The following is a 26,193-nucleotide window of genomic DNA, read 5'->3' on the forward strand; positions in this document are numbered from 1 at the left end:
GGGAATAACTGCACTTCTCTACAGGGTGTTGCACAGTATTTGATTTCTTACCTTAATAAATGAACTACTACCTCAGTTGCTCCAATATTGCTGTAATAAGTCCCCCTATACAATAGATATGTTGAGACTCAGTAAACTCTGTAAATCTTATAACACATGTAACTGAAATGTATTGTAGTTTTGTAAGTGTCATCTAATTGTTGCTCTTTGGTAAGCTTTAATGTCCTAGCCAAGAGGGCAGTACAGTCGCAGTGCAAGGTAAATGGAAAGGTTTCTTCTTCTTTGCTGACTACTAACTCTTTCTGTGTAGATTTGATTTTCATAAAATTTCTCCCAGGTCTTTTGCTTGATCCTTTGATGTCCACAGTGAGTTTTGAACCTCCAACACTGAACATCAGCATCAAAGAGTTCTAAGCTTTGAGTTCTATTCTCAACTTAATGAATGTTACAATTTTGACACGTTAATCGTAATAATAATATTAACTAACATGTCAGGAATGTACCTTGGAGTGGGCACCTAGACTCAGTTACTTTGGTAACTGTGGACTTTAACAGGCGAGAAAATTGGAGTATGTTAAATGCTGAGATCCATGCATCTTGTAACTTTGTATTGGACCAATACAGCAAAGTGCTCAGCATCATCCACTCCTATTGAAATCTCATTGAACTGAAGGTTCACAATTGGTCTGTTAGTCTCTATGCAGGAGAAATACCAATAGAAAAGGAGTGTCATCTCTGGTTCATTGCATCAGATGATGTGTCTGGAGGGAGTTGTTTTATACTGTTTGCATATCTGTTTCTTATAGGCCACTGTCATAAGAAAAACCCAGGTGACATTCATGACAAGCAGAAGTACTTTGGTGAACCCCAGGAGTCAGTAACAGCTAAAGAAGAAAATTCTGAGGGAGGTACAGAAGACACCACAGAATATCGCATTCAGAGTTCAACAAGGGACCCTTCATCTCTGAGACTGGAAAGTAAGTTAGCCTTAGCATTTCAGTGCATGCTTGAATAATGATTTGGTCTCTAGCCTTCAAGCCTGGCTTCTTTTTCACAAGCACCACGAGGATGAAACTCCTATGACAAGACAGGAGAAAGGCTCTTTAATTCCATTGATTTCTTATTTCATCTTTCTAGTTCTGCCCAGATATCTGACACATTTAAGGTACAGCAGTTTGGTTCTGAGATGGCTCAGCCATCCATGCTGATTTGAATTTTTTGTATCCCTTCAGCAATCCATTTTTTTCTACTTCATCTGGGCAAAAACACAAACTGTGTGCATCACTTTCACTTACATGACCATGGCTAAATGGGATGCCCTAGTTGCTGGAATGGGTGCTCAGTCTACAATGAAAGGATAGAAAAAGACTGAAAAGTTTTTAAAATAAAATATGGAGGATCTTGAATATATTCTACTTCTTAGTGGCAGATTCACTAGGGAGATACTGTGTAAGGCTTTAATGGAATCCCCGGCATGATTATATAAGTTAGAGAACAGCATGCGTTAATTTTTAATGCCCTTCAAACAACAAACCAGAGGAGGTTCCAGCAAACCTTTTGCCTTTCCATAGTGAAACAATAGCAAACAGGTAGGCTGCTGAAACGGATGTTTCACCCTGGGATACTTGAAAACTTCTTAGGAAGTTTGCAGTTTTACAGAGGAAGAGAGAACAGCTGCAAACAGATGTTTCCTTTGTGCCACCATAAAAATGTTTATAACGGCACAAAACAAAGACAAACAGACGTCCATGCCCTTAGGATCATACGGAAGTATGGCTGGAAGGGACCTTATGAGGTCATCTAGTCCAGCCCAAGGCAGGATCATTCCTGACTAAGCCATCCCAGCCAAGCGTCTATCTAACCTGCTTTTGAAAACTTGCAAGGATGGAAATTCCACAGTCATATCATAGTATCATAATACTTAGGGTCAGAAGGGACCTAAACAGATCATCAGGTCTGACCCCCTGCCCCAGGCAGGAACGGGTGCTAGGATCATATCACCCCAGCCAAAAATCTGTCCAGCCTCCCCTTGAAGACCACCAACGTAGGGGAGATCACCACCTCACTTGGGAGCCCATTCCAGAGCCTGGAAGCTCTAACTGTAAAGTAATGTCTCCTGATGTCCAGCCTGAACCTTCTCTCTAACAATTTGTGGCTCTTATTCCTAGTAACCCCAGGTGGTGCCCGGAGGAACAGAACCTCCCCCAATTCTCGCTGGTCCCCCTGGTGAGTTTGTAAATGGCCACCAGATCCCCTCTCAGCCTTCTCTTGTGGAGGCTGAGTAGGTTCAGGCCCTTTAGCTTCTCTTCGTAGGGCCTGCCCCACTGCCCTTTGACCATGCGAGTGGCCCTCCTCTGACCCCTCTCAGTGCTAGCCACATCCCTCTTGAAGTGCGGCACCCAGAACTGGATGCAGTACTCCAACTGCGACCGGACCAATGCCACATAGAAGGGAAGGATCGCCTCCCTGGACCTGCTTCTGATGTTTGATTTGAACCAGCAGAAGACCTGAGGCACAGAACACTACTTCCCTTTTTTAGCAGCCTGTGGGTTCTACTGTAAATAAAAATAATGTTGGTGATGTTATTAACACTCCATTTCAGACACAGTCATTGCAGAAAGCAATGGTTCAGAAGGGCTGGAAAATTTGGGAGACGCTCAGATGTCTGAAGAGATGTTGGCTTTGGTGGATGAGTTTGAAAATTCCTGGCCTCTGGAAGCCTTTGAAGGGGCACTAGAGGTGAAAGGTCGTCGGATGGACCTCCAGGGTATCCGAGTCCTAAAGAAAGGCTCCCAGGATGGACTGGCTAGTTCTTGTTTTGGGGATTGTGGAGATGATGATGAAGCTGAATGGGTAAGAACAAGCATTTGCAAGATCTAGTCTAGTAGCCTTTGTAAACTGTATCCTAATTTACTGTACAAAAAACTATTCTGATTTGAAGGGAGAGATAACAGTTCAGAGTTTTTGCCTTTGATAATAGAGCCTTTCATCTCCAGATCACCAATTACAAACAACCCAAACCTATGACTATCTGAGAGATGGTTTGGTGGCATATGTGAAATGAATGAGTAGTTTCAGTCCACCTCCTAACAGACAAGTTTCAACATCATTAAAATTCCTGCCTTAATTGTTATTAATTAGTATCATTATTAGTGGCAAAGGCCCAAATATTGAGTGAATCATTGTGCTTCAGAATTTTCTCACCGCTGGCGGCAGTCCAGTCCCTCAGGTTGTTTCACTTACAGGGAATAAGAAGGACATTTGCATTAAGTTGTCCATACAATTGCCTGTTGGGTGAATAGAAAACTTTGAGCAAATGCCAGATAAGAAAATCCTGGAAAGCAAACAGCATTACTTTTGACATAGGCATAAATCATTTTCTTTTATTGTTAATCTAGTTCTGTTTATTCATTTTGTGTGCGCGCGCGCGCACACACACACACACACACACACACAAAATTCTATTCTATTCTAATTGGCTTGGACTTCCTACCAATAGGAAACCATTATAAAGGAGAGAGTAAAATTTTAACTAAAAATGTTCTTCTATGTGAAGGGGCTTGCGTACATTTTAATGGCACTAGGAACAGAGCAGAATGGAAAATGCTCTTGTTCTATAGCAGGCAAATGTTTGTTTTTTCTTGTTAGAAGAGTCATCTGTGTATTGCATTGGTACATCATGGTGCATTGAAGGTAAACAGGCTAGGGGAGTAGCTAAAGGTGAAGAGGGAGAGGAATCTATGCTGGTTCCGAAATTGCCCTAGAGTTAAACCTACTCACTAGAACAGGGGTTGTCAACCTGGGGTATGCATACCCCTGGGGGTATTTGGAAAGGTGGTAGAACAGAGCATCGCCACTCACCACCCTGTGCCACCACCTCCCAGGAGCAGGGCCCATGGGGGTGAGGGCAGCGGGTCCCCTCTGTGGGCCACACAGGCACTGGCCAGCTGGGGGGAGGGGGAAGGTGGGGGAGTTCACATGGGGCAGCCACCCTGTGCTGCCGCTGCCATGTGTTGCACATGCAGCTCCGCGGGCTTCTGACAGGCAGCACACGATTTTCTGGGTGTGAGGCCCGTCAGCAGCCTGCGGAGCTGCATGTGCAATCGGCTGTGCGACTGCCGCCTCCACCCACCGCCCTGTGCCACCGCATGCAAGCCTCCTCCTCCCTGCTCTCTGTGTCCAGCCGCCACCCCCCCACTCCACATCCAGCCAAAAGGGATACACTCCTTTAAAAAGGTTGAAAACCCCTGCACTAGAACAAGCCAAACATTCGTTCAAACGATTTGCCCAATGGATTTGTAACTTTTAACCCTAGCAGTGTTCTTCTTTTATGGAGGCAAAGATTCCTTAGGGGGTGATATCTTTTATTGGACCAACTTTGTAGTAGAGTTAGGCAAGCTTTCAAATGCAAGACATTCTTTATCAAGTCCTCTGTAGCAGAGTTAGACAAGCATTTTAAAGCATGTCTAACTCTGCTACACAGTTGTTCCAATAAAAGATACCACCTTAAGAAATCCTTGCTTTTTGCATAATTTTCTGGACCATCATAGCTACAACATCACTCTTACACTTCTTTTACAGATCACATTCCAGGTCAAACGATTAAAGAAACCAAAATCAGAAAGCGTGGATCTTCAGGAGCCCACGGGGAGAAATGGAGAAGAAGAGGTTAATGGGGAAAATGAAAACCTTTATGAAACTGCACTGGAAATCAGTGGCCCCAAAATACCCTCCCCAGGACCACCAGGTAAATTGCTGTTTTTAAGAAAAGCCGGTCTTTCACTGATCCTAATTCCATGCATTTATATTTCAAAAGTATGATAATGAAAGATTATACAGAGACCACTTACGCAGAGGAGAAAATATGCATGATTATAATTCTGTCCTATAAACACTCTCTTAGGAGCACCTATGCAGTAGAACTTTATTTTGCATAACATTTTTCACCTCAGCTGTTTCCTAAAACTGAAAAATAATAGTGGAGACAAATTAAGAGAAGAGATAAGGAGGGAAAGATGCATTTTGGGTGATAGCTTAATGAGGAAGTAAAGTAGTATTTTTACTGCTGTTTGCCCAGTTCCTTCCAGGTTGAGCTGGTAACCTAGGAGGCTGTTTCACACTTTGAAGGTTTTAATGTGCATCTTTTAACAAGCTCCCATTCTGGCAAGTGAAAAAAATCAACGTGTTAAATTAAATATTTAAACTGAAGATTATTTGATGCCAAGCTATATATTAAAACTGGATCTTGATCTGTGAACTTCTATTTCCTCAGACTACTGGCCTTATAAATTCTCTCTCTCCATCCCTCTCTCTTCCCCTCCCACCTCCACCCTCTTTTATACGGCCCTATTGCTTTTGTATCTGAGTGTCTCCCAATCTTAAAGACCACAAGACCACTCAGAGAAAGGGAAATGCAATTATCTCCATTTTACAGATAGGGACTATAGGCACAGAGAGGCAAAAGGCCAGAATCACAAAGGTCACTAGACATCTAAGTCCTTGTCAGGTCATACAGGGTGTTTCTGGTGGAGCAAGGAAATCTAGCTTTCCTGTGCCTCAGACTGGTTTCTTTACTAGCTGACCATCCTTCTCACTATATATAATTCTTTCCTACTACCACCAAGGGCTCAGAAATAAACTGACTAAATTAGGAGTGGTGAAATATATTGCGTAGTATTTATGCAATGAGAGATGATCAAACCCACATGAATTTTCCCCATGACATAGTGCACAATTTCTCTAAGAATTAGGATTATAGATTTATTTTAATTTTGCAAAATTCTATGCCTGTGAGTACCAGCATCTCAATGCCTTCGTGCTACATTGCTCCCAAGTAGCTGTTTTTGTGACAGTAACAGTAGGGAAAATGTTCCCAATGGAAATGTAGATGGTAAGTGGCTGTTGCTCTTGCCTGGTGTCGCTGGAAATGGGTGCTAACTATACTGGAAAAGTACTTTTATAATGCAGTGAGTTAGTGGGTTTCAGGATTTGGCTTCAAGTAAGTGACAGGAAATCAGAGAAATAGACACTGAAATGCTGCCTTAAGTTCCTTGCGAACTCTCTTTTTTTTTCCTATATATCAGTATGTATTAGACTTTGGGGTGGTTAAACATGGCTTTTCAGTGAGCTACTTAGTGGCTAAATTTTTTTTTTTTCCATACTGCTCTTGATTTGAAATTGTTATGAAAGAGGAAGTTTGCCCAGGTGTTAAAATGAGGTAGATGGAATGCTAGGACATAAGCTAAAGTCTGCTTCAGGTAATAGGAAAGTTTTGGTGGTTTTTAGATAGTGTGACTATACATTCTGGTTTGGTCGAGACAGTCCAGGATTTTGTAGCCTGGTCCTGGCTGGTTGGTCAAAAGTCCCGAGCCAGAATCTAGCGGGGAGGCAGAGCAGCTTGGTGCTCCAGGCAGGCACTGCTGCCCATATGCAAGAGCAAGATGAGTAGACTGAAACAGGCACTACCCCACCCACACATGGCATGTCCTTCCTCTCACATAGGAGCAACGGTGTCTGCCCAGTTGCCTGCCTGACATACCATGCTGCTCTGCCTCCCGCCAGATTCTTGCCCGGGACTTTTGACCAACTGGCCAGGACTGGGCTATGGATCCTGGACTGTCCTGGCCCAATTGGGATGTATGGTCACCCTAATTTTAGATCAGGCCCTAGAATAAAACCCTTATTCTGCTACAGATATGCTTTGTATCCTCCACCAAATGCCCATACTTAACCTCTTGTTGCCTCAGTTTACTTATCTACAAAATGAGAAGAATAACGTATGTCAATATAGTGGGGACTTCTGAAATGTAATTACTTAATGGTTTCGTAAGAGCTTTTAGATTCAGGAATACAATGCTGTAGAAGTTATTATCCATGATGAACAACATGAATATTATTACTCAAAAAAATTAATATATTCTTTCGTATCCCGAAACAACAAAAACAGAAGCTGTGATAATTAGATTATTTGCATTGGTTCTGAGTGTAGGTGCAGAACTAGGAAGCTACAGTGACTCATTCATAATATTTTCTGTTTAATTAATTAACTCAAAGCAATGTAAGTGCAGCATAGTCAAGTCAGCCCCAAGGCCACTATGACCTTTGGGGCACCTTAGATGCTGTAACAACCCTCTTCCACTCTTCATGAAGTTAGTTGAGTTGCTTTGCATCATTGGTGATTCTTTGGGCAAAGTGACCTGGTGGGTCTCATCTCCTCTCCAGATACAAGTGTAGCATAAGCTAGTTTAAAAAAAAAAATGTAAGTGGCAACGTGTTAGTTTGTAAAGACAAGACCTGTTGTTCCTGAGCTACAAATGTAGAAAGGCCTTACTGAACACAAAGTTTTAAAATCCTTCCTCACCACTCGTCATATAATTAGGCTTGCCTGGCAACTGGATTCTTGTGAGCAGACTGCTGGATTTCTGCAGATTCAGGGCTCTTCCCAGGGTGATCCCATTGCAGACTTGGGATCCTAGATTGATTCAAGGAGCGTGTGTCCACATGCATAAAATGCTTTTAAAATCCCTTGAACTTTAAAAATGGATCTTTTTTACCCTGTTACATGAAGGCTGTTTCCTGTAATGCCTGCTTCTTTCTAGGAAAACAGCGTGATTATCGCAGCCTTGGCTGGCCAAGTCCTGATGAGTGTTTGAAACTCCGCAGGGTAGAACTCACTACTGTTGCCAGCACATGGTTAGCTGTTTCTGCTAAAAGTATTGAGTAAGTATCATGCTTGTGAACCTACAGCAAGTCATCAGCTGCACAAAGCAGGGCAGTTGTATGCATGTGTGTCAAACATTTTAGTAGCCTACTAAAGCAAACAGCAATTTCCAAGTTTGATACCACTGGTTCGTACTCTGTCCAGAAGAATGAGCCTTTAGTATGGAGACCTTTGACCAAGATCAGCAGCAGATCTGAGAACAGTGACAGCCCCTTTGCTCTTTGATTTGACTGTGTCACCAGCGGTGATACATAGCTGCAGATGAAGGGGCAATGACATATGATTGTTTTGGACAATCATACAACAGGAATGAGCAGGGAAGCTTTTTTTTCATCTGCGCTTGGCAAGGAGTTTGTCTTGGATACAAACCATTTTGCTGTTATCGCTGACTTGGTCTACTTAAGGTTAGAGTGCTAGACAGCACTCTTCCTTTAAATTTATTCTGCTTATTGAATGTTGCAACTTGTGACTGCAACATCAGCTCCCCCAAATGCTGGGGGTACTTTCTGCTGTTGCTCTTGGATATCTGGGACTAGTTTGTCTTGGAGACCTCCAGGGAAAATAGAAAAGATGTTGCCAGCAAATCATTCTCTGTCAGGGCCCTTTGCCTCTAAAGCTTGCTGCCCATCATGGTCTGAATCCATTGATCTGCAGGATATGTTGCAAAAATCACCCTTGCTAAAATGAATATATTTTGTTGGTTTGAATTTACTTTGATTATGTTTTGTCCTGCCATGGGGTAGCTTTTATTTCGGAGGGGTGTTGCTTAAATAAACAAAAAAAATCCCAAGAATAGAACATCTCCCTTTTCCTTATCTTATTACTTTCTAGTTTATTCTATAACATTTTGAGGTACCTGTAGAATTTCTTCCCTGTAGCAAGGAATATAAAATCTACCAGGTGGTGGACAAAAGGAGAAGAGAAATTTCTTCTAACTGGCCATGCTTACTAGAAAAGCTGTATTTATAAATTGGCTCTTCCCTCTCTTTCTCACGATGATTATGGGGTCCTGCCTCTAACCTAGAATTTGTTTTCCTTCCCTTCTAGTATTACAGACCATATAGATTTTGCCACACAGCTGCAAGAACCGGCTATGGAGCCTCTTTGCAACCCCAATCTACCTGTCAGTATGCATACCTTGGACCATCTACTAGGGGTCTCAAATCGGGCTAGCCTGCATTACACTGGAGAAAGTCAGCTGAAAGAGGTACACTCTTCCTTATAGGCTGTCTCAGATTATGTGAGATGAACAGACATGCAAATATCTATGGAAAGGCTAGAATGGGTCCGAAGATACAAAAAAGGCTAAGAAACCTTTCCTATCTCATGTACTGTTTCTGATTAGCAATGAATGACCAGACTGGTTACCAGACTGGCTTTTGATTCCTAGTGCAGTGGAAAACCAACCTTTTTGACAGGTGTGACACAAATTAAGCCAGGGTGGGCAATTATTTTGGGCGGAGAGCTGCTTACTGAGTTTTGGCAAGCCATTGTGGGCCGTATAACAGGCAGCTGGTGGCAGATTAATATTTATTTTCTAAATTTTTTATGGGCTCCGCAGGCTGGATAGAATGGCCTGGTGGGCCCCATCCAGCCCGCAGGCCGCATTTTGCCCACCCCTGGATTAAGCCCTTTACCCTCCCCAAGTGCCATCTGCTTTCCTTGCCTAATCTGCTGCTCTGCTTTCTGCTTCCTGCCCTATCTGCCATTGTATTCCCTGCTCTGTCCCTGATCTGTCATGTGCCACACATGTGGCATGTGTGTCATAGGTTGGCCACCCTTGTCCTAGTAGACCCAAGTCTATAATTATCTATATTTATTAATAGCTCTCTTGTTGACTGTCAAAACAAAGGTCCAAATATTTAATGAGGCTCAGAAACCAAACTGCTTCCTGAAGGAAGTCTCTCTGTTGGAGGTGAAACCTGTTTGATTGCACTTGCTCTGTGGATAAACAGAGTCCAGGGCTGCCGCTTTATTATCTTTCACCAGCAATGAACACTGAAAGATAAATTTACAATACAAGTCAAGCCCTTCACAGGATGCTGAATGCATCTCTTCCCTGTTTTCCTCCTGTATCAGGCCTGTACTTCAGTGGTGCTGTTTTCACTACTAGCTATCACACTGCTGCATTTTCAGTGGACCCACAGCTCCCCCAATATCCTGGCAGCAGAAAGCGTATTTGAGGGAGAAAATTCAATTTTAGGATGTCATATAGTTGTCTTAATTTTGTTTTTTCAATTTCCATCCTCTAAGCACCTGCCTTTTTCTCCTCCCCAGGTATTACAGAATCTTGGCAAAGACCAGTATTCTCCACAGTCATTAGAACAAGTCAGCACTCGAATAGCCAAAGCTTTGGAAAAGGTACGTGGGCAGGATAAACAGAAACGCATCCAGCAATTATCATTTTTCTATGTGGCTTGACCAACAATACAGTTTCAGGGCTGTCAACTTAAAAATACAAGCTAGGACCATGTCAAAAAGACTTCTGTCTCTAAGCAAAATCCTTTGCAGGTCTTATATGACCCACATCCTTTTGCACTTATACAGAGTGACGTTTATCTACCAGATCTCACAAATATCTTGTTAATGAAACAAACACTTGTAAAAATTTGAGGTATCCCTGTTATGGCATCGCTTTTTTAATGGGCAACATTGGCTTCTAGTGATGATAGCACTTCATGTACTCTCCTGCCTCCAAAAAATGTAGTCTTATGGTACCCTGCAAAGTAAGAGCATTCCCATTGTGCCCATTTTAAAGTTGAAGAAGTTAAGATGTCAGAGATGAAGGACCATTTTTTTTGCTGACACACTTAAAACCTGCCGGTGAAGTCAGGTTTCATTTTCACCTGCAAAAATGAGCCAAGAATTTGGCCTGAATGACTAGTAGTAGGCCTCTCTACTAGACTGTAGCTGCAGTAGGATAGAATCATAGGATTAGAAGGGATCCCCAGGGTTTTCTGATCTACAGGTGGTCAACCTGCAGCACCGGTGCCACAAGTGGTATGGGCAACTCTGTGTGGCATGCAGCATACTGGGGAGGGAGCGGGGAGTACAGCAGCAGATAGGGCAGGGAGCAGAAAGCAAAGTAGCAAATCAGACGGAGAGCACAGGGAAGGAAACAGGAAGTAGAGGAGATCAAGGAGGGAGACAGGGCTGGGAGCCAAAAGCAGCAGATCAGACAGGGATAGGGGATCTGAGAGGCATTTGAGGAGGGTGCAGAGCTGATTTGTGGCATGTCTGCCAAAAAGGTTGGCCCCCACTGATCTGGTCCAACTGCCAAAAGAGCAGCCTTTTTCCCTATCAGGGAATGAAACCTATCTCCCATGTGATGAGCAGGGATATTCCCCAATATACTGATAAAGATAGAGAATGCCATTTTCCCATCTCTAGGTTTTTTATTCCTTGAGCACAATTACAATTCCAAAAACACAAGACTACTATTTAACTATTTTTGTGTGCATATGTGTATGCATTCATTGTACTTTTAGCACTTTTTTTTTTTTAATCTCCTACTATTTGCTCCATTAATATCACCCTCCACTTTTACATAGCACCTGTGATGTGGTGCTCTGCATCAAACAACTCATTGGAAACAGTAATACATTTCAGCCAACTTCTGGGTTCTTTTTAAATGTTCAGATAACATCACCGAGGAATTTCCTAATTTTTCAGGGACCTAATTTTGCAACGTAAATGATTTGACCTTAGGGTTTTCATTTCTTGGCTATGACATTTTAAATAAAGAATATCTCTGACTGTCTTTTGTAACAGTTCCTCATTTAATTTCTAAATGATAGCCATTCTTTCTGGATATGTGGGGAATATGAAAGGAAAGTGTAGGTGGGGAGACTTTCTCACTGCGGGTTTGGGAAATTTGTTTTCCTTACTCCATTGCTTTTTCCAGAATCAGACCTCTTGGGTCCTCTCCAGCATGGCAGCTCTTTACTGGAGGGTGAAAGGCCAAGGAAAGAAGGCAATTGACTGCCTGCGGCAGGCCTTGAACTATGCGCCATATCACATGAAGGTGCGTGCAACACTGCTCTCTACTGACATCTCTTCCCTCTTGTGACTAAGAGGGAGCTGGAACTTAAATTGGTTGTCATCAATCCCAGCCTATATACATGCTAAGTGCACTAATGTAGGATATTAACCAGTCCCCTAGTGAAGGTCTTACGGTTATCACCCATCTCTTTAATATAAGTTGTATTCTTAAATGTGTGCAGAAGTTAACTGTCTTCTCTGAACTCAGATTGGTAGGAGATCCTCCTTCAGGACAGCGACTGCCTCCTAGCAAAAGACAAGCATGCTGTTAAAACACAAGTGAATTCCTTGACCAAGCTCCCTATTTCCTAAATCTACATATTACACTGGAAAGGAATTTGTTATTTCTAAAACCCAGGGATTGTTAATATGCTCCAACAATAAACCCTTGGGGATGGTTAGCCTCATCTTACAGCTATGGAAACTGATACGTAGAGCAAACTGATTTGCACAAGACTGTGTAGTGAGCCCATAGCGAAGCTGGGTTTAGAATTGCAGAGGAAAGGAAGGAGAAGGGCTTTATAATTAAAGCATGGGTCTGGATTCATGAAGTCTGAGTCCTCTTCCCAGCTCTGTGACAGAGTTCTTGCGCCTACCACTCAATTGTTCTGTGCCTCACTTCCCCATTGTGGGGCCTTTTTAGATAAATTTACCTATCACACTGGAAAAATCTTGGTTACTTCGGTCAGTAAGGGTTTGTTAATATACTTTAACTAGGGACCTCCTGAATTCGAGGGGGCTGCCCCTAATTTCATGGGTAGACTATGGGGCCAGAGAGCCATTTCTCAGGCAGAGTGCAGCAGGCCCCCCATACCTCTGATTGGCCAAGGGGCCCCATCCCTCACTGCTGATTGGCTGTGAGGGCTGTCTGTCATGCAGTCCTTCCTTTCACTGCCAACTGATGGAGAGGGACAGGGCCATATGACAGGCAGCCCTTGCAGCTAGTCAGTGGTGATGCACGGGGGCAGCAGCCATCTTGCTGCCAGCCCTTCAAGCAGGCAGCCCCCTCCACCACTTCCCCAACCCAGTGGGCTGCTGCAGCGCCCTCAGGACTGCTGGCTCCCTCTGAGAAGCCAGCATTTATTCACTATAAATTTGTTTGTTTTTTCCATGGATATTGCAGGCATTGCCCACAAAATCGTGAATTTGCTAGGCCCCTAGCTCTAACATATTACAGCAGGAGGCGGTAGCATTTTGAAGCAGGGGACATTCTAACAGAGCTTAGCTCTGGGCATGAACCACTTCCAACCTAGCCTGCACCAAAAGAGCTGGAACTGGAGCTGCAGTCGTGGCCTCCCTGCAACATCGCTGCTGCCTCTTGTCTCTGCCACACAGCCTAAGCCCCCTGCCGCAGAAATGCCAAAGAAGCTCCTAAACTCCATGGAAGGTATAAAATGGCTCTTTGGGTCAGATCTGGCCTGTGAGTGGCCAGCCCTAGTACAGGGCATAAGGGAGTAAGGTCCATTCCTGTTGCAGAGAGCTGTTGGGAGGATCTCAGAGGTGCTTAGAATTTACGAGGCATTCAGAATACTCTGATATGGACCACATGGGTGAATAGAAAAGTTACTGCATTTCTAGTTCCCAGTCCAAATGCTCTGTGATTGACAGCACTGAATTTGTGTCACTTCTCCTGCTGCAAGTTGATCTTACTTTGCTGTTGGTTCATACAGCAAGACTGGAACCCAGAAAACATACAGGTTCAGCCCCACCAGCTCTCTTATTTATTTGCCTACTTCTTTTTATTTAACTGGTTAAGGCTTTCCAGAATGTGCCTTCAGCAGTGTGTCTTGTGGGAGGTATGAGAGTGACACAATTGGCAGCTTCCAGCATGTTGCCAGCCTAGGAAGAACATAGCCCTGCTGTGCTGCCCAGCCTCCAGCAAGCTCACAAAATTGCTTGAGACCAGGCTGCTTTCCAACATCTGGACTTGTCTTCCTGCATGAAGGTGCTACTCTTTCCAGAGAAACATGTGGGCCTTCTCTGTGGAAATCTGGCTTCAGCTTGAACTCTCAATGAAACCTGATTCTGAATAAGCAGCTATTCAATATTTCATCCTATCCTGTGTGGGCTCTGTGCCTTATTCATGGCAAACTATTCAAACCCTCATGTGCACAATAAATTATTAATTTCTTTATGGGCTTTTCTGTGTCACTTATAGTACCTGAGTGCTTCACAAACTTCAGTAACTTTATCTTCTCAAAGCCCATTTGAGCCCGAGGGGTATTATCATATTTACTCAAATATAAATGACCCAGAATATAAGAAGACCCCCCTCAAATAATTAGATTGTATGGAAAACTTATAAGTTTATATATTATAACATATTCCAGGTATAAAATTTAATTATTGGAGGTTTGCCTTGAATTTGTCCCCTTCCCACTGCTATAACAGGGAAAATAAATCTGAGGAGGTGAGGTAGCTCTCCCCTCCACCCTCCAAGGATCCATGTGCTAGTTAGCACCCCACTCATAACTGAACTTCAGTTGCAACTGCCAGTTCTCAGCCCTTCTGCAAATCAGACAAGGGTCTCAGGTTCCATACTCAGAAAATAAGAAACATGCAGTTAGTGACCACCTACAAAGAGGTTGGTTTAAGTGACTTCACCAACATCATGCACACATTCTGTCAGAGGCAGGGATAAGATCCAGATCTCCACAACATCTTTCACTACGTAGCTTAACCATGAGGCTCTGCCTTACCTTAATCTTCTTCTTTCTGCAGTCCTTTGGCACATTCTCCACACACCTTTCAGCTTCTGCAGCAAATGAAGCAGAGGTCCTCTAGACAACAGTCTGCTTCAGCACAGAGTTCTGTTTCATCTCCATGAAGCAGAATCCGTCCTGTGCACTGGCTATGGCAGGCATCTATGGAAAAAATAGCATGTGGATGTATAGTAAAAAAACATGTTGCAATTCGTATAGGGAAGGGGACTGACGTAACGTTTCGTTAACCTGAGTTTGCAACCTTACAGGGCTGTAGGTTGTAGCCATGTTGGCCTAAGGACATAGGCAGACACGGTTCTTGGGTGAATCTGTTATCTTTTATTAGAACAACTTAAACAGTTGGAAAAATTTTTCTTAGCAAGCTTTCAGGTTTAAAAACCCTCCATCAGGCTCAGGAAGCATCTGCAGTTGGTGTGTGCTCTTCCTGGATGGAATGAATAGTAATAGTTTGCAACCTTAACATTCCACTAACATAATTTTTGCATGTGTATGTTACAGAGGTTGGATTTATATGGTCTTAGGTTTCAGAATTGTGTAATAAAAGAAGGATAAAATATCCCTCTCAAAGAAGTAATCCAGTAAAATTGATTAGGTGGTGGGGCCTCCTCTGCGGTAGAATTCATTGCAAGCTATCTGATTCAGTCTCAAAGGTAAGCAGTCTGTGCTGCCCCATTCTATTTGTCTCTTTTGCTCTTCTCTTTTCAGGATGTACCACTAATAAGCCTAGCGAACATCTTCCACAATGCAAAGCTTTGGAATGATGCCATTATCGTGGCTCGCATGGCAGTAGAAATAGCCCCACATTTTGTTGTTAATCATTTCACACTGGCAAACGTCTATGTAGCAATGGTGAGTGCTCAGCCACAAAGCTGTACCCCATCTTCCCATTTGGTAAAAGCAACTTTGTTCTCACAACCAGCCTTAGAATCATATGCTTAGAAGTGCAAAAGATGGAAAATGGAGATGGTAAAAACCACAAAGGAAGAAGTACTCCATCAAATACAGTCTTTAGATGAGTCCAAAATCTACACTGACTGTTTAATACTTAGCTAGTATTGTCATTGTCTGGTCTTATAAAGTTATGGGAAAGCCTTTGTTATAACAGTAACAAGCTGCTACTACTTAATCTCCCCTTGAAATGATGTCTCAATGCATAAAATTTGAGGCAAAGAAAAAAAAGTCCTTGCCCTGGAAAATTTCCAATCTAAAGCTGCAATTGCTATGCCAGAGGACAAATCCCAAGTGTGGTCACAACATTAACAAACAAGTTCATGAGCCCCACAAAAATTCAGTTAGTGACTCGGACCAAAAGTGGTAGGGGTTTCCCGTGTAAAGAAGATTGGGAACTATTGGTCTGAAGACATAAGTGGTACAAGAGTGGATAGTTTGTCTGATAAATTGTGTAAATATTTCTTTTAGCCTATGATTCTGTTTCCTGTTGATTAAAATCAAGTGTGCATCTAATGTGTATTTAAATTATTCAGTTCTCCTTGGACTCATGTTATACATTTTATTCAAAGTGGGGATAAAGCATCAAATGGATAAATGATAGGGCTATGTGACGCTTCAGTTGTTGATTCAGTTCGTCAGAGATTTGGCCCAATTTGGCGGCCAAATCTCCAAATCCAAATGGAATCAGGAGACCCTTTAATCTCTCCAAATCAAATCAGAACCCTCCGAATCGATTTGGAGAAATTCGGAGATATTTGACAATTCGGCCATAGACGCAGCTTTAGATGTTTTTTCTACATATCTCAAGGTATCAGGTGGCTCGTGAACGCTGAAATGGTGGGGCAGATGGAGCATCCCACGTGAGCTTAGGGGGCTCCTCAGCAAGCTTGGTGGAGGACCCAGAAGTGGACCAGGAGTACTTCCGGTCCGCTTCTGGGTCTGCCGCAGAGTGCGCAGGGGACCTGTCCCCCAGCTCAGTGATTGGTGCCTTCTGGGTCTGGGAGGGCCTGGGAGGGCACCTGGGATCCCCCCACAGCCAATCACCGAGCCAGGTGGGCATGGGGAGTCCCCCATGCGCTTGGCAGCAGGCCCAGAAGTAGACTGGAAATACTTCCAGTCCACTTCTGGGTCCATCGCTGAGCACGCAGGGGGCCTCCCTGCGCTCCTGTGGGACGCTCCATGCACCGCACCATCTCAGTGTCCATGAGCCGTGCCTGGTACCTCAAGGTATGTAGAAAAAACATTTAAAGCTGTGTCTATGGCCAAATCGCTGATTCTTCTAATCGGCATCGAATCTTCAGATTCAGATTCGGCCAGATTGAATTGGGGAAGTGATCCAAATCAACAAATCAAATCACTGTCCCCTGAATCAGGACGAATCCAAATTGAATATGGCCCATTCTGCTTGGGTTGCAAACAGGCTGCAGCTCCTGGACATTTTAAATATGATTTCTAAAATAAATTATTTAAGAACAAATTATTTTTCAGCAAGGCACTGTGCACAGATCACTGACTCTGGGGCACGTGCATCTCAAGAGTTTTATGTCTTTAGTTTTGTGTCTTAGTCACGTCAAGATTTTGGTTTGCAGCTAGAAAGTCTTAAGTCATACAAAGTGGGCTTATTTGGTATTCAGAAAATTGTCCTAGATTCAGAATGGCATTTGCTCTACTCCATCTAAACTGCTGCCAGTGCTGTTCTATAAGCAGGTTTGAAACTGCCCATTTCAAAGCCGCTGTTAAAAGCAAGGTGCTTTCATAACAATGTAACAAACCTTAATGAGGTGAGAGCTGAAAGTTCACACACAAAATTGTCTGTGCTCTTAAATAAGCTTACACAGTGTTTTTAATATTGAAATCAGTGACATCTGGCAAATAGGTAGTGCTGCCCTTCTTATCCGTAGCCATCGTAATCTGAGGGATCATTTGTGAGAATAGGTTGCAAAGCTCTCATATAAAGATGTGTGTTGCTGTTACTTCTTTAAAATGAAGATAGTGCAGTGCCTTCCTTGTACCACCTTCAATATATTCTTCCCTGCCTCCAGAATTCCTCTTTCCCAGACAGCTCTTGTGGGGCAGCAGAACTGACTTTGTACATAGTAGGGATCACTTCCTGGATTTAGATACTCCTTTTATTCATAGATTCATAGATGTTAGGGTCGGAAGGGACCTCAATAGATCATCGAGTCCGACCCCCTGCATAAGCAGGAAAGAGTGCTGGGTCTAGATGACCCCAGCTAGTTACTTATCTAACCTCCTCTTGAAGATCCCCAGGGTAGGGGAGAGCACCACCTCCCTTGGGAGCCCGTTCCAGACCCTGGCCACTCTAACTGTGAAGAAATTCTTCCTAATGTCCAATCTAAATCTGCTCTCTGCTAGCTTGTGGCCATTATTTCTTGTAACCCCCGGGGGCGCCTTGGTGAATAAAAACTCACCAATTCTTTTGGCTGTGTCCAGTTGAGCATGGTCATGCAGTATATGGTGCTGCAAACACATATGCGCCACCACAAACCACACATTCAGATGTTCTCTGTGTTGCAAGGGAGTGCTGCCTCTGCATTTGCTGCTCCTCTTCTATTTTTGTTACCAAACCCACAGAAAAAAAAATAGAGCAATGTATGCATGGGCAGCATACACCACTAAAGCAGAGCCAGGCCACCTGGAGCTGTGCTGCAGCTGCTGGCCAGGCTCCATGAGGCAGAATCACTGCTGCTGCAGGCCGAGGAGGATCCCAGGACCCCAGGTAAGGCTGCTGGGCCCAGCCCAGTCCCGGCCCCAGCCCCGCCTTCCCTACCCAGGGTAACTTGCCTCGCACCAAAGCGCACAGCCTGGGCATTCCCAGGGGAGCACCTTGCACTGCTGCTACCTGTCCCCAGGGGAGCAAACATCCACGCTCATATGGACACAGCCCTTGAGTGGTACAAGTTAGGTGATACAAAGGAACAGCGGAACAGGGAAGAATTCCTTTCCAATTCCAAGTGCAAATCAAGTTACCTCAGTGCAAATCAGAACAACTCTACCAGCAGGCAGTGCAGTTACTTCAGATTTACACCAGTCTGATTTACAGTGGGCACATCTATATGTGCGCTAATGCACCATAATTACAGTGCATTAAATTGCTACGTGTAATACTAACAATGCATCATAATTGGTCTTTTAGGTGATTTTTATGCACGGTAGACCAATTCTACTGTGCATTAGCACAGCTTTTGCCATGATGCAGTAATGCGCAGTGGAATTAATCTTCTGCACTTTTAGCATCTCATGTAGTTGTGCCCAGTGTAATCTGACCCAGTGGGCTAAATATCAAAAAGTTAGGGTAGCTCCCAGCACAGCATTAGACGTGTTGATGTATTTGATTCATTAGATTTAACCAGGAAATTGCTTTATAGATTGGAAATGTTGGTTATTTATCAAAGAGAGAAAATGGGAGATGCTGCAAAAACTGCAGAATTGTGGGACATAAAAACTAAAAGGGACATCAAAGTATATTCAAATCACTATAAAAATGCCCTTACCTATATCACTAACTAGAAATTATTATAACCAAACAAACATGAAAGATGTCCCTGGTTCCTAACCTCACTTGCAACTTACTTACCTGTCAGTCTTCCCATGGGAAACTAATTTGGAGCATTTTCTGAGCAATTCCACAAGAAATGCTCCTTCCTGTTTGAATGATAGAAAAGCCATATTTTTTTTGTATTTAAATTAGCCTATGTAACAATTACAAGCAGCACTCTGTATGTTTCAGCTAAGAATTTTAGATTGAATTAAGCTCTGTAACCTAATTGGGATGCAATATCACATGCAAATGGAGACACTGAGGCAGAGGGAGGATGTGACTTGAGCAAGGTCACTCATAGAGTCAATGGAAAGTGAGAACCTTGGAATTTAACTCCAAGTGAGGCTCTGGGTATGGACCTTGTGCAAAACATGTTTTTCTTCCAGCACAAAAAGAGAACATATGGCTATTCAAGGGTTTTTTCACGGAAGAGAACTTTGACTACCACAGAGAAAGGAGTCTTTCCAACCAGGAAGATCTCTCTTCTCCCAGTGATCTTGGTGTGTGGAAGGGACACGGAATAATTGAGCTGCCGCTGCCCTCGCATCCTTCTCCAGACTGGGGTGGCTGTGGTCTGCAGAAGGTGTGGGAAACATTTCCCCAGGGCTGAAGCTCAGCCCTAGTTTGCCCACAGGGGAGAGGGAGCTGCTGCAGGCTGGAATACCTGTATGCTCACCTTTTCATCAGAATTTCTAGTATTGCACATTTGCAGGAAATTTTCAGTGCTAGCAATGAACACCTGTCACTAGCTTATGTCTTCCAGTACTTTACAGGACTTGTTCAAAAGAACAAGATAGAAAATGTCTTTTAAAGAAGTAAACTACAGTACCGTGCATGTTACCTTCTTTCACTGAAGGTTATCAAAGTGTTTTACAAACACTTCCTGACTAAAGGTCCTATATTTTGAGGTGCTGAGCATGCTCAGTTTCCCACTGTCTCCTCACATTGCAGGATGGGGCCATATGCCATGTAAAATCCATGAAGTGTATTTGAAGGAAGTATTAAACCATCACACATTCATTCAATGGTCCACTGCAGTACTATTCAAAAATTTACAATAGGAAGTGAATAGAATATGTTGCAGTGTCTACTTGTTTGAAAGCTGATATTTGCAATCTTCCCATCCTTACAGGAGGAGTTTGAAAAGGCCATGAAATGGTATGAATCAACATTAAAACTCCAGCCTGAGTTTGCACCAGCAAAGAATCGAATCCGCACCATCCAGTGTCATTTACTTATGAAAAAAGAACGATGGTCTCCTTAAAGATCAACATCTTCCTTTTGTTGTTTTTTTTTAATAAGAAAACAAAGTCATCGATTTCTATTCTGCTTTTAATGAAGTGTGCTAAGATAAATCAAGGAGTCAATATCTCTAACAAGACTCTCAGAAAGAAATGGGGTTTGGATCAAGGGGGTTTTGTTTGTTTGTTTGTTTTCAGATATAGGAGCATCTTTGGGAAATAAATACATTTTGCAAACCATGATTTAAAACGTGTAAATATTGAGCCAAGAAACTTTCACAAGTCCATGACCTGCCCCAGGACCCAAGCACCATTAGGTTTTTTTCTTAATGCTCAAATTGGTAACAGCACTGAAAATAACTTGCTTCATGTTGTAGCATCTAAGTCAATGGAAATGCAAAGCACATCCCTGTGCCAAATAGCAAGAAGCTATAATTAGCTCATCATCCATCAGAAATTTATGCTTTACCAGGTCTTGTCCAGTCCATATTGCAGTGTTACCAGCTCTGAGCTAGTTTTTTGGGGAGAAGGGAACATAATTTAAAACTATTCTTAGTTTAAAAAATGTATTTTAGGAACATCAAGCCTTTTTATACTGTTATTTCTCTTGGAAGATGGGCCTAAAGAATGGTGAGAACAACAGGAGATCATAAGTCTTAAATGGTTTGTATCTTACCTATATGATCAAAAGAAACTAATCAGGTAAAATTAAAATAAGAGGTTTTATATCTGTCTGTGTATTCATAGTCCTCTGCAGACCTGAGTCTGTTTTACTAATACTCCGGTCACTGTATTTCTACCCATCTCAAAATAAGATGCAGGTTTTACACTATCCCTGTCTCTCTCTTTCTCTCTCTCTCCCTGAGCCTTAACAACTTTCAGCTGCTAAGAAAGAGAGAAAGAGAAAGATAATTAACAAATGAGTTAGGTAGAATATTTCCAAATCAATCTTCTCTTTGGTTGGTGAAGGACCTGATTCTGCAGACATCATTGTTGAATCAACAAGGGCACATACTTGGAACAAAATAAAAGTTATGTTTATGAACAAAATAGTAGCCTGTAGTTTAATTTTTCTGTGCTGGAAGTAAGACCTAGGAAATCCAAAGTGCAGCCCAAAGCCCCTTGAAAACCAGGAAACTCTTTAATGCTGGGTCAGTCTCTATGATTCTGGAATGGTGACAACCTCTGTGCCTGTTTCGGAGAAGGAAAAATCACAACAATGTCAAAAACACTTGTGTATGACAGTTTTTGGAAAGAACAAATGTCAAGACCACTTGTGAATATTTTGCTTCTCCCTTCCCTTCTCCTTTATTTCCCTTCTTTTTCAATTTGCCACTAAAAATAGTAAAAAGAAAAAAACAAGAAATGGTGGTTTTCATGAAAAACAAACAATGAAAATGTTTGCATAACATTTTTTCATAAATATCATTTTCAAATAAATTTTGAGCAGACTCAGAAGGGCTATGGGGGTACTAATTAGTCCTTTTTAACCAACTTTGAAGATGGGATATTCATAAATAAGTGCTTACCATTCTCTTATTGCTACAATTTCTGTTTATCTAGAAACTAAGATAAAGACAAGCAAATGCTACAGTTATGCAGGTTTGTTTTTATAAACATAGGTAAATATATATGAATTATGTACCAGCTTCTAATTTACCATACACAACCTATGAGGTCACAAAGTTGGTCACTCCCAAGCTGGAGATTCTTGATGAGAAAGTCTCCATGTAGAGGCAGATTTACAGAAATTGTAATTTCATTGAGATATCTACTCCAAAGTCTTTCTTACACCACTGTCAGATCAAGAGTTGGAAGACTGAACTCCACCAGCCTGTTGCATTATCATCTAGTTTGGGTTATGTAGCCAATGAATGGGTGCAGTCCAATGGAAAGAAATTTCATGTTTTCTGCTTGGACCAGGAGTAATTACAGTAAACTCATTCTTATTTGTACTGGAGCCATAGAGTTGGAAAATCTTTGTACAAAAGCAGCTTTTTTCATCAGCTTCTTTCCTGAATTTACTGTCTGCCATTATAACAAATAACTTTTGGGAGCTAGGGGCTAGCTAGTATTGTACAAATCCCCCCACTATGCATTGTTCTTAAAAGGAAATATGTTTGCCTCTGGATGGGGGAGGAAGTGCCCTAGCATGTCTTCTGGTCAGCATCATGAGGTCATTACACTGATTCTTTTCTTCATTACTTCTGTCTTTCTGGCTGGTGTCAGTTGCCCAGATTCATATAAAAGCTAAGGTTAGTCCAGCAGCAATATAAGGAAAGCAGACAACAATCCTTGGCTTCTGTAGAGGACTGAATTAAAATATGAAGGTCTTTATGGACCACCATATACGTTCACATACAGTACGGGTAGGCAGTTTTAAAATAGCATAGTTGATCAGGTGGAAAAGCCATCAAAGCTTACTGCACTATTTCCTCCTAGAATTAGCCATTAAACTATGGCCTAGGCAGATACCTTACAACAGGGTGGAACTTAAACTATCAGCAGTTGAGACTGGGTATGCCTATATCCACAAACTGGTACTGTGATCAAGACAATACCAGTATTAGGTATGCAGACGTTTTTTGTCTGATGACTTTTTCCAAAGTTCTTCAGACAAGCACCCTATAAATGGTGCATTCAAAAGGTAGAACGCCGATCTTTGAAAGCAGCATGCATCTTGGCTGAGTACCACAAGGAGGCCTCCCCTGCCTTTCTGCCAGACACTGTATATGGACAGCTATCCATTGATTTGTATAATCCATCTTCAGGCACATTTACAATTGCTGCTTAGGGAACAAATTACAAAACAGCTCTAAGCTGTCAACAATAATTTTGAAATGTGGCTTATGCAACCAAATTGAGAACCTGCTGCCCACACAACCCACCTCATAAATGGCCTGGGGAGAGTCCTTATAGTAGTAGTAATAAACTATAGCATTGATAGAGCTTCCCATGAACAGATCGCAAAGATGGCGAAACCAAGGCAGAGACAAATTAAATGATTTGCCTGAGGTCATCCAGTAGATCAGTGACTGAGCCAGCAAAAGAACCTGCCCTCTGAATCTTAGGCCAGTGCCCTGTGTACCAGGCAGCACTGCTTCCTTTTCAGGAGGAAGCCAAATGGATGCTTTTCATTCCAAACTCCATGCCCCAAAGCCCTGTGTAACAAAAAGCTTGAGTGTCCCAGTTGTTGTCAGATATAAGGCTGTGTACAGACCACAAAAGTGTGTGTATTTACGTTACAACCAGTACTTTGAATGGGAAACAAGTGCATTGTATACCCCACAAGTGTGATAGGCTTCATGCCAGACTGGCTATTAAGTTGCCAACTTATTTTACACTTATCGACGTTTTCAAATGTATCACTGTAGTAAAACAGTCCAAGACTGACAAAGGTCTGGATTTCTCAGGTAACAGATTACTTGATAATGATAATATAGCAAGATTCTTCAGGTGATAGAAGATGTAGCAGCCATATATTCAGATGAAGTTGAAAAAAAACTCTTTGGTCAATGCTGCCTTCATCTGGAAGCAGCTAATAGTCTGGTTGTGTGCAGGAGTGACCCAAGTCGGGTGGGATCTTCTCAAGGTAGCTCTGCTATTTCCTTATAGTAATGCCAGAGCTGTTATATACCATCACCCTCTCAATAATCCGCCCCCCCCCCCCCCGGCCCCATAATGGCACATTGAGGACAGAGGTTGATATTTCTCAAGCAACAATGTGACTATCACACATTTGGGAAATGCTGGCTTACTGTCCTCCCAAGGCCATGGTTCTCAACCTTTTTGGACTCAACGCAACTCTCCGTAAATATCCACCACCCCATTTCAAGAACTAATTTACTTACCTTCTCACAGAATGGTTGGGTAATGGGAGCAGGACAGTGGCCAGGCAAGGATAAATCTGAGCCTCCACTTACCTCCTCTCACATCCTGCAGCATCATTCAGAAGATCTCATGGCATCCAGGCTGAAAATCCCTATCCTAAAGGGAAATAAAATGGTGACAATCTCCACCAATACTTGAGTCAGCATCTCCCAAAAGAGGCAGGTCTCAATTGCAGGTTGTAGCCTAAAACTCTCAGCATCCAGAAACTCAAAGAACAAGAATAGCTGAAATCCAATTGGAAAAAGACTTTGTTTTGTGCCCTCCTAGCGCTAAGCCTCCTAAGCCAGTCCAAATCAAAGAGCTTTTGTCAAAGAGCTTTTGTCGAATGGGAAACTCATAAGAAGAAACGTTTGATCCTCAATCCAAGGGTAGACGGCTCTGGTTCACCAGAAGTGAAGCAGTTCTACTGGTCAGGACTCCATGAATGCTATGAAAGGGGGGCGGGGGGAGAGGGGAAACCTTTATTCTTCTCATAGCCACAGCATAAGTCTTTTAACGATTTTTTTTGTAGTGTGATTGAAGTAGAAGCATGATTTCATAGAAACATGATTCCCACTGCCAGTGCCCTATTCCTTTCCAGCTTGCTTCAGTCAGAAGTCTGAAGAGGACACACCATGCTTCTAACAACAGAAAATTTTGATGTGGCTTATAAATCCCTATTTCACCCACTTATCCTTTGCTTACTGAAATGATGTATGCAAAGACGTAAACCATATAAAACTGTAGAACTGGAAAGATGTGCTCTTAGCTTTCTTACTGAATTGTATTGCTGTTCATTATATCTCCTCCATATGCCTTTCACTGCATTTACTACAGTACACTTTTCTCTTCCTGAATCTTTCACTTCGGGGCTTCTCTCTGCCAAATCATATCAAGAAAACCGGTCAAGACCACAAGGTGTAGAAAAGAAGAATTTAAGGCCACCATATCAAATAGCTAGAGAGAACATAAGTTTTAAAAGATCATCTCCTGGAGGATTTATTGCTTCTTGTAGGCAGCATTCAACATAACTCTACTGTCTCAAGCATCCCAAGTGGAAGAAATCAAAATTCAGTAAGAGGAGACAAAAGGTGGGGAAGGGGGTTAATGGTTGGTGTTATGGATACACCAGAGTAGGAAAGCCAAGGGAAATCAACTCAGAGATGTAGCCCTCACAAGAATGATATAGGGCAGGGGTCAGCAATGTTTTTGAGCAGTGCCAAAAAACCCACAACCTCAACTTATAAGATGTTGGCAGGCCAGGGGTAGACAGTGGGAGAGCTGTGAGGGGCCTGATCCCTGTTGTGCCAGTGCAGCTCCAGCCCCTTCCTCACTGTCTGCCCCAAGGTGCATGCGCCAAGCAAAATGCCTTCATGTGCCATGCTCTGGCACCCGTGCCGGGGGTTGCCTACCCCTGATATGGGGCTCTGAAGGCAAAAAAAAAAAAGCTTTCATTTGATGCTGAGCACAGAAGGGAATCAGTGAGGTGACCTAAAGAAAATTACAAAGTAGCAGAAGTGGCAGGAAAGGTGATTTCGGGCAACAGCCTTTCAGATGAAGCATCATTAGTGTCTCAGGGACCCGGATAAGGAGGTTACAATAGTCAATGCAGAACTGATAACTATAGACCAGTCAGCCTCACCTCCATCCTAGGCAAAGTCTTTGAAAAAATTATCAAGGCTCACATATGCAAGAGCCCGGCAGGACAAATAGTGCTGAGGGGAAACCAGCACGGGTTCGTCGCAGGTAGATCATGCCTGACTAATCTAGTCTCTTTTTATGACCAGGTTACAAAACGCCTGGACACAGGAGTAGGGGTGGATGTCGTATACTTAGACTTCAGGAAGGCCTTTGATACGGTATCCCACCCCATACTGGGGAACAAGTTAAGAGGCTGTGACTTGGATGACTACACAGTCCGGTGGGTGGCGAATTGGCTAGAGGGTCGCACCCAGAGAGTCATGGTGGATGGGTTGGTATCGACCTGGAAGGGTGTGGGCAGTGGGGTCCCGCAGGGCTCGGTCCTTGGACCGATACTCTTCAATATCTTCATCAGCGACTTGGACAAGGGAGTGAAGTGTACTC

The 26,193-nt window shown here is 42.8% G+C and overlaps 1 protein-coding gene across 1 annotated transcript in view; it reads left to right on the top strand.

The window, feature by feature from the left end:
* The window catches only part of TTC17 (tetratricopeptide repeat domain 17), a 109,603-nt gene extending 88,639 nt beyond the window's left edge, over positions 1 to 20,964 (top strand). The window contains exons 17-25 of the mRNA XM_006258298.4: positions 807 to 977; positions 2,603 to 2,853; positions 4,582 to 4,747; positions 7,599 to 7,719; positions 8,768 to 8,927; positions 9,998 to 10,081; positions 11,625 to 11,744; positions 15,190 to 15,333; positions 20,130 to 20,964. Coding sequence (XP_006258360.2) covers positions 807 to 977; positions 2,603 to 2,853; positions 4,582 to 4,747; positions 7,599 to 7,719; positions 8,768 to 8,927; positions 9,998 to 10,081; positions 11,625 to 11,744; positions 15,190 to 15,333; positions 20,130 to 20,261 — 1,349 coding nt within the window. The 3' untranslated portion in view covers positions 20,262 to 20,964. The remainder of the gene's footprint in view (positions 1 to 806; positions 978 to 2,602; positions 2,854 to 4,581; positions 4,748 to 7,598; positions 7,720 to 8,767; positions 8,928 to 9,997; positions 10,082 to 11,624; positions 11,745 to 15,189; positions 15,334 to 20,129) is intronic.
* The last annotated feature ends 5,229 nt before the right edge of the window (positions 20,965 to 26,193 follow it).

Source organism: Alligator mississippiensis, chromosome 2 (genome assembly GCF_030867095.1).
Source record: "Alligator mississippiensis isolate rAllMis1 chromosome 2, rAllMis1, whole genome shotgun sequence".
Classification (NCBI taxonomy): Eukaryota; Metazoa; Chordata; order Crocodylia; family Alligatoridae; genus Alligator; species Alligator mississippiensis.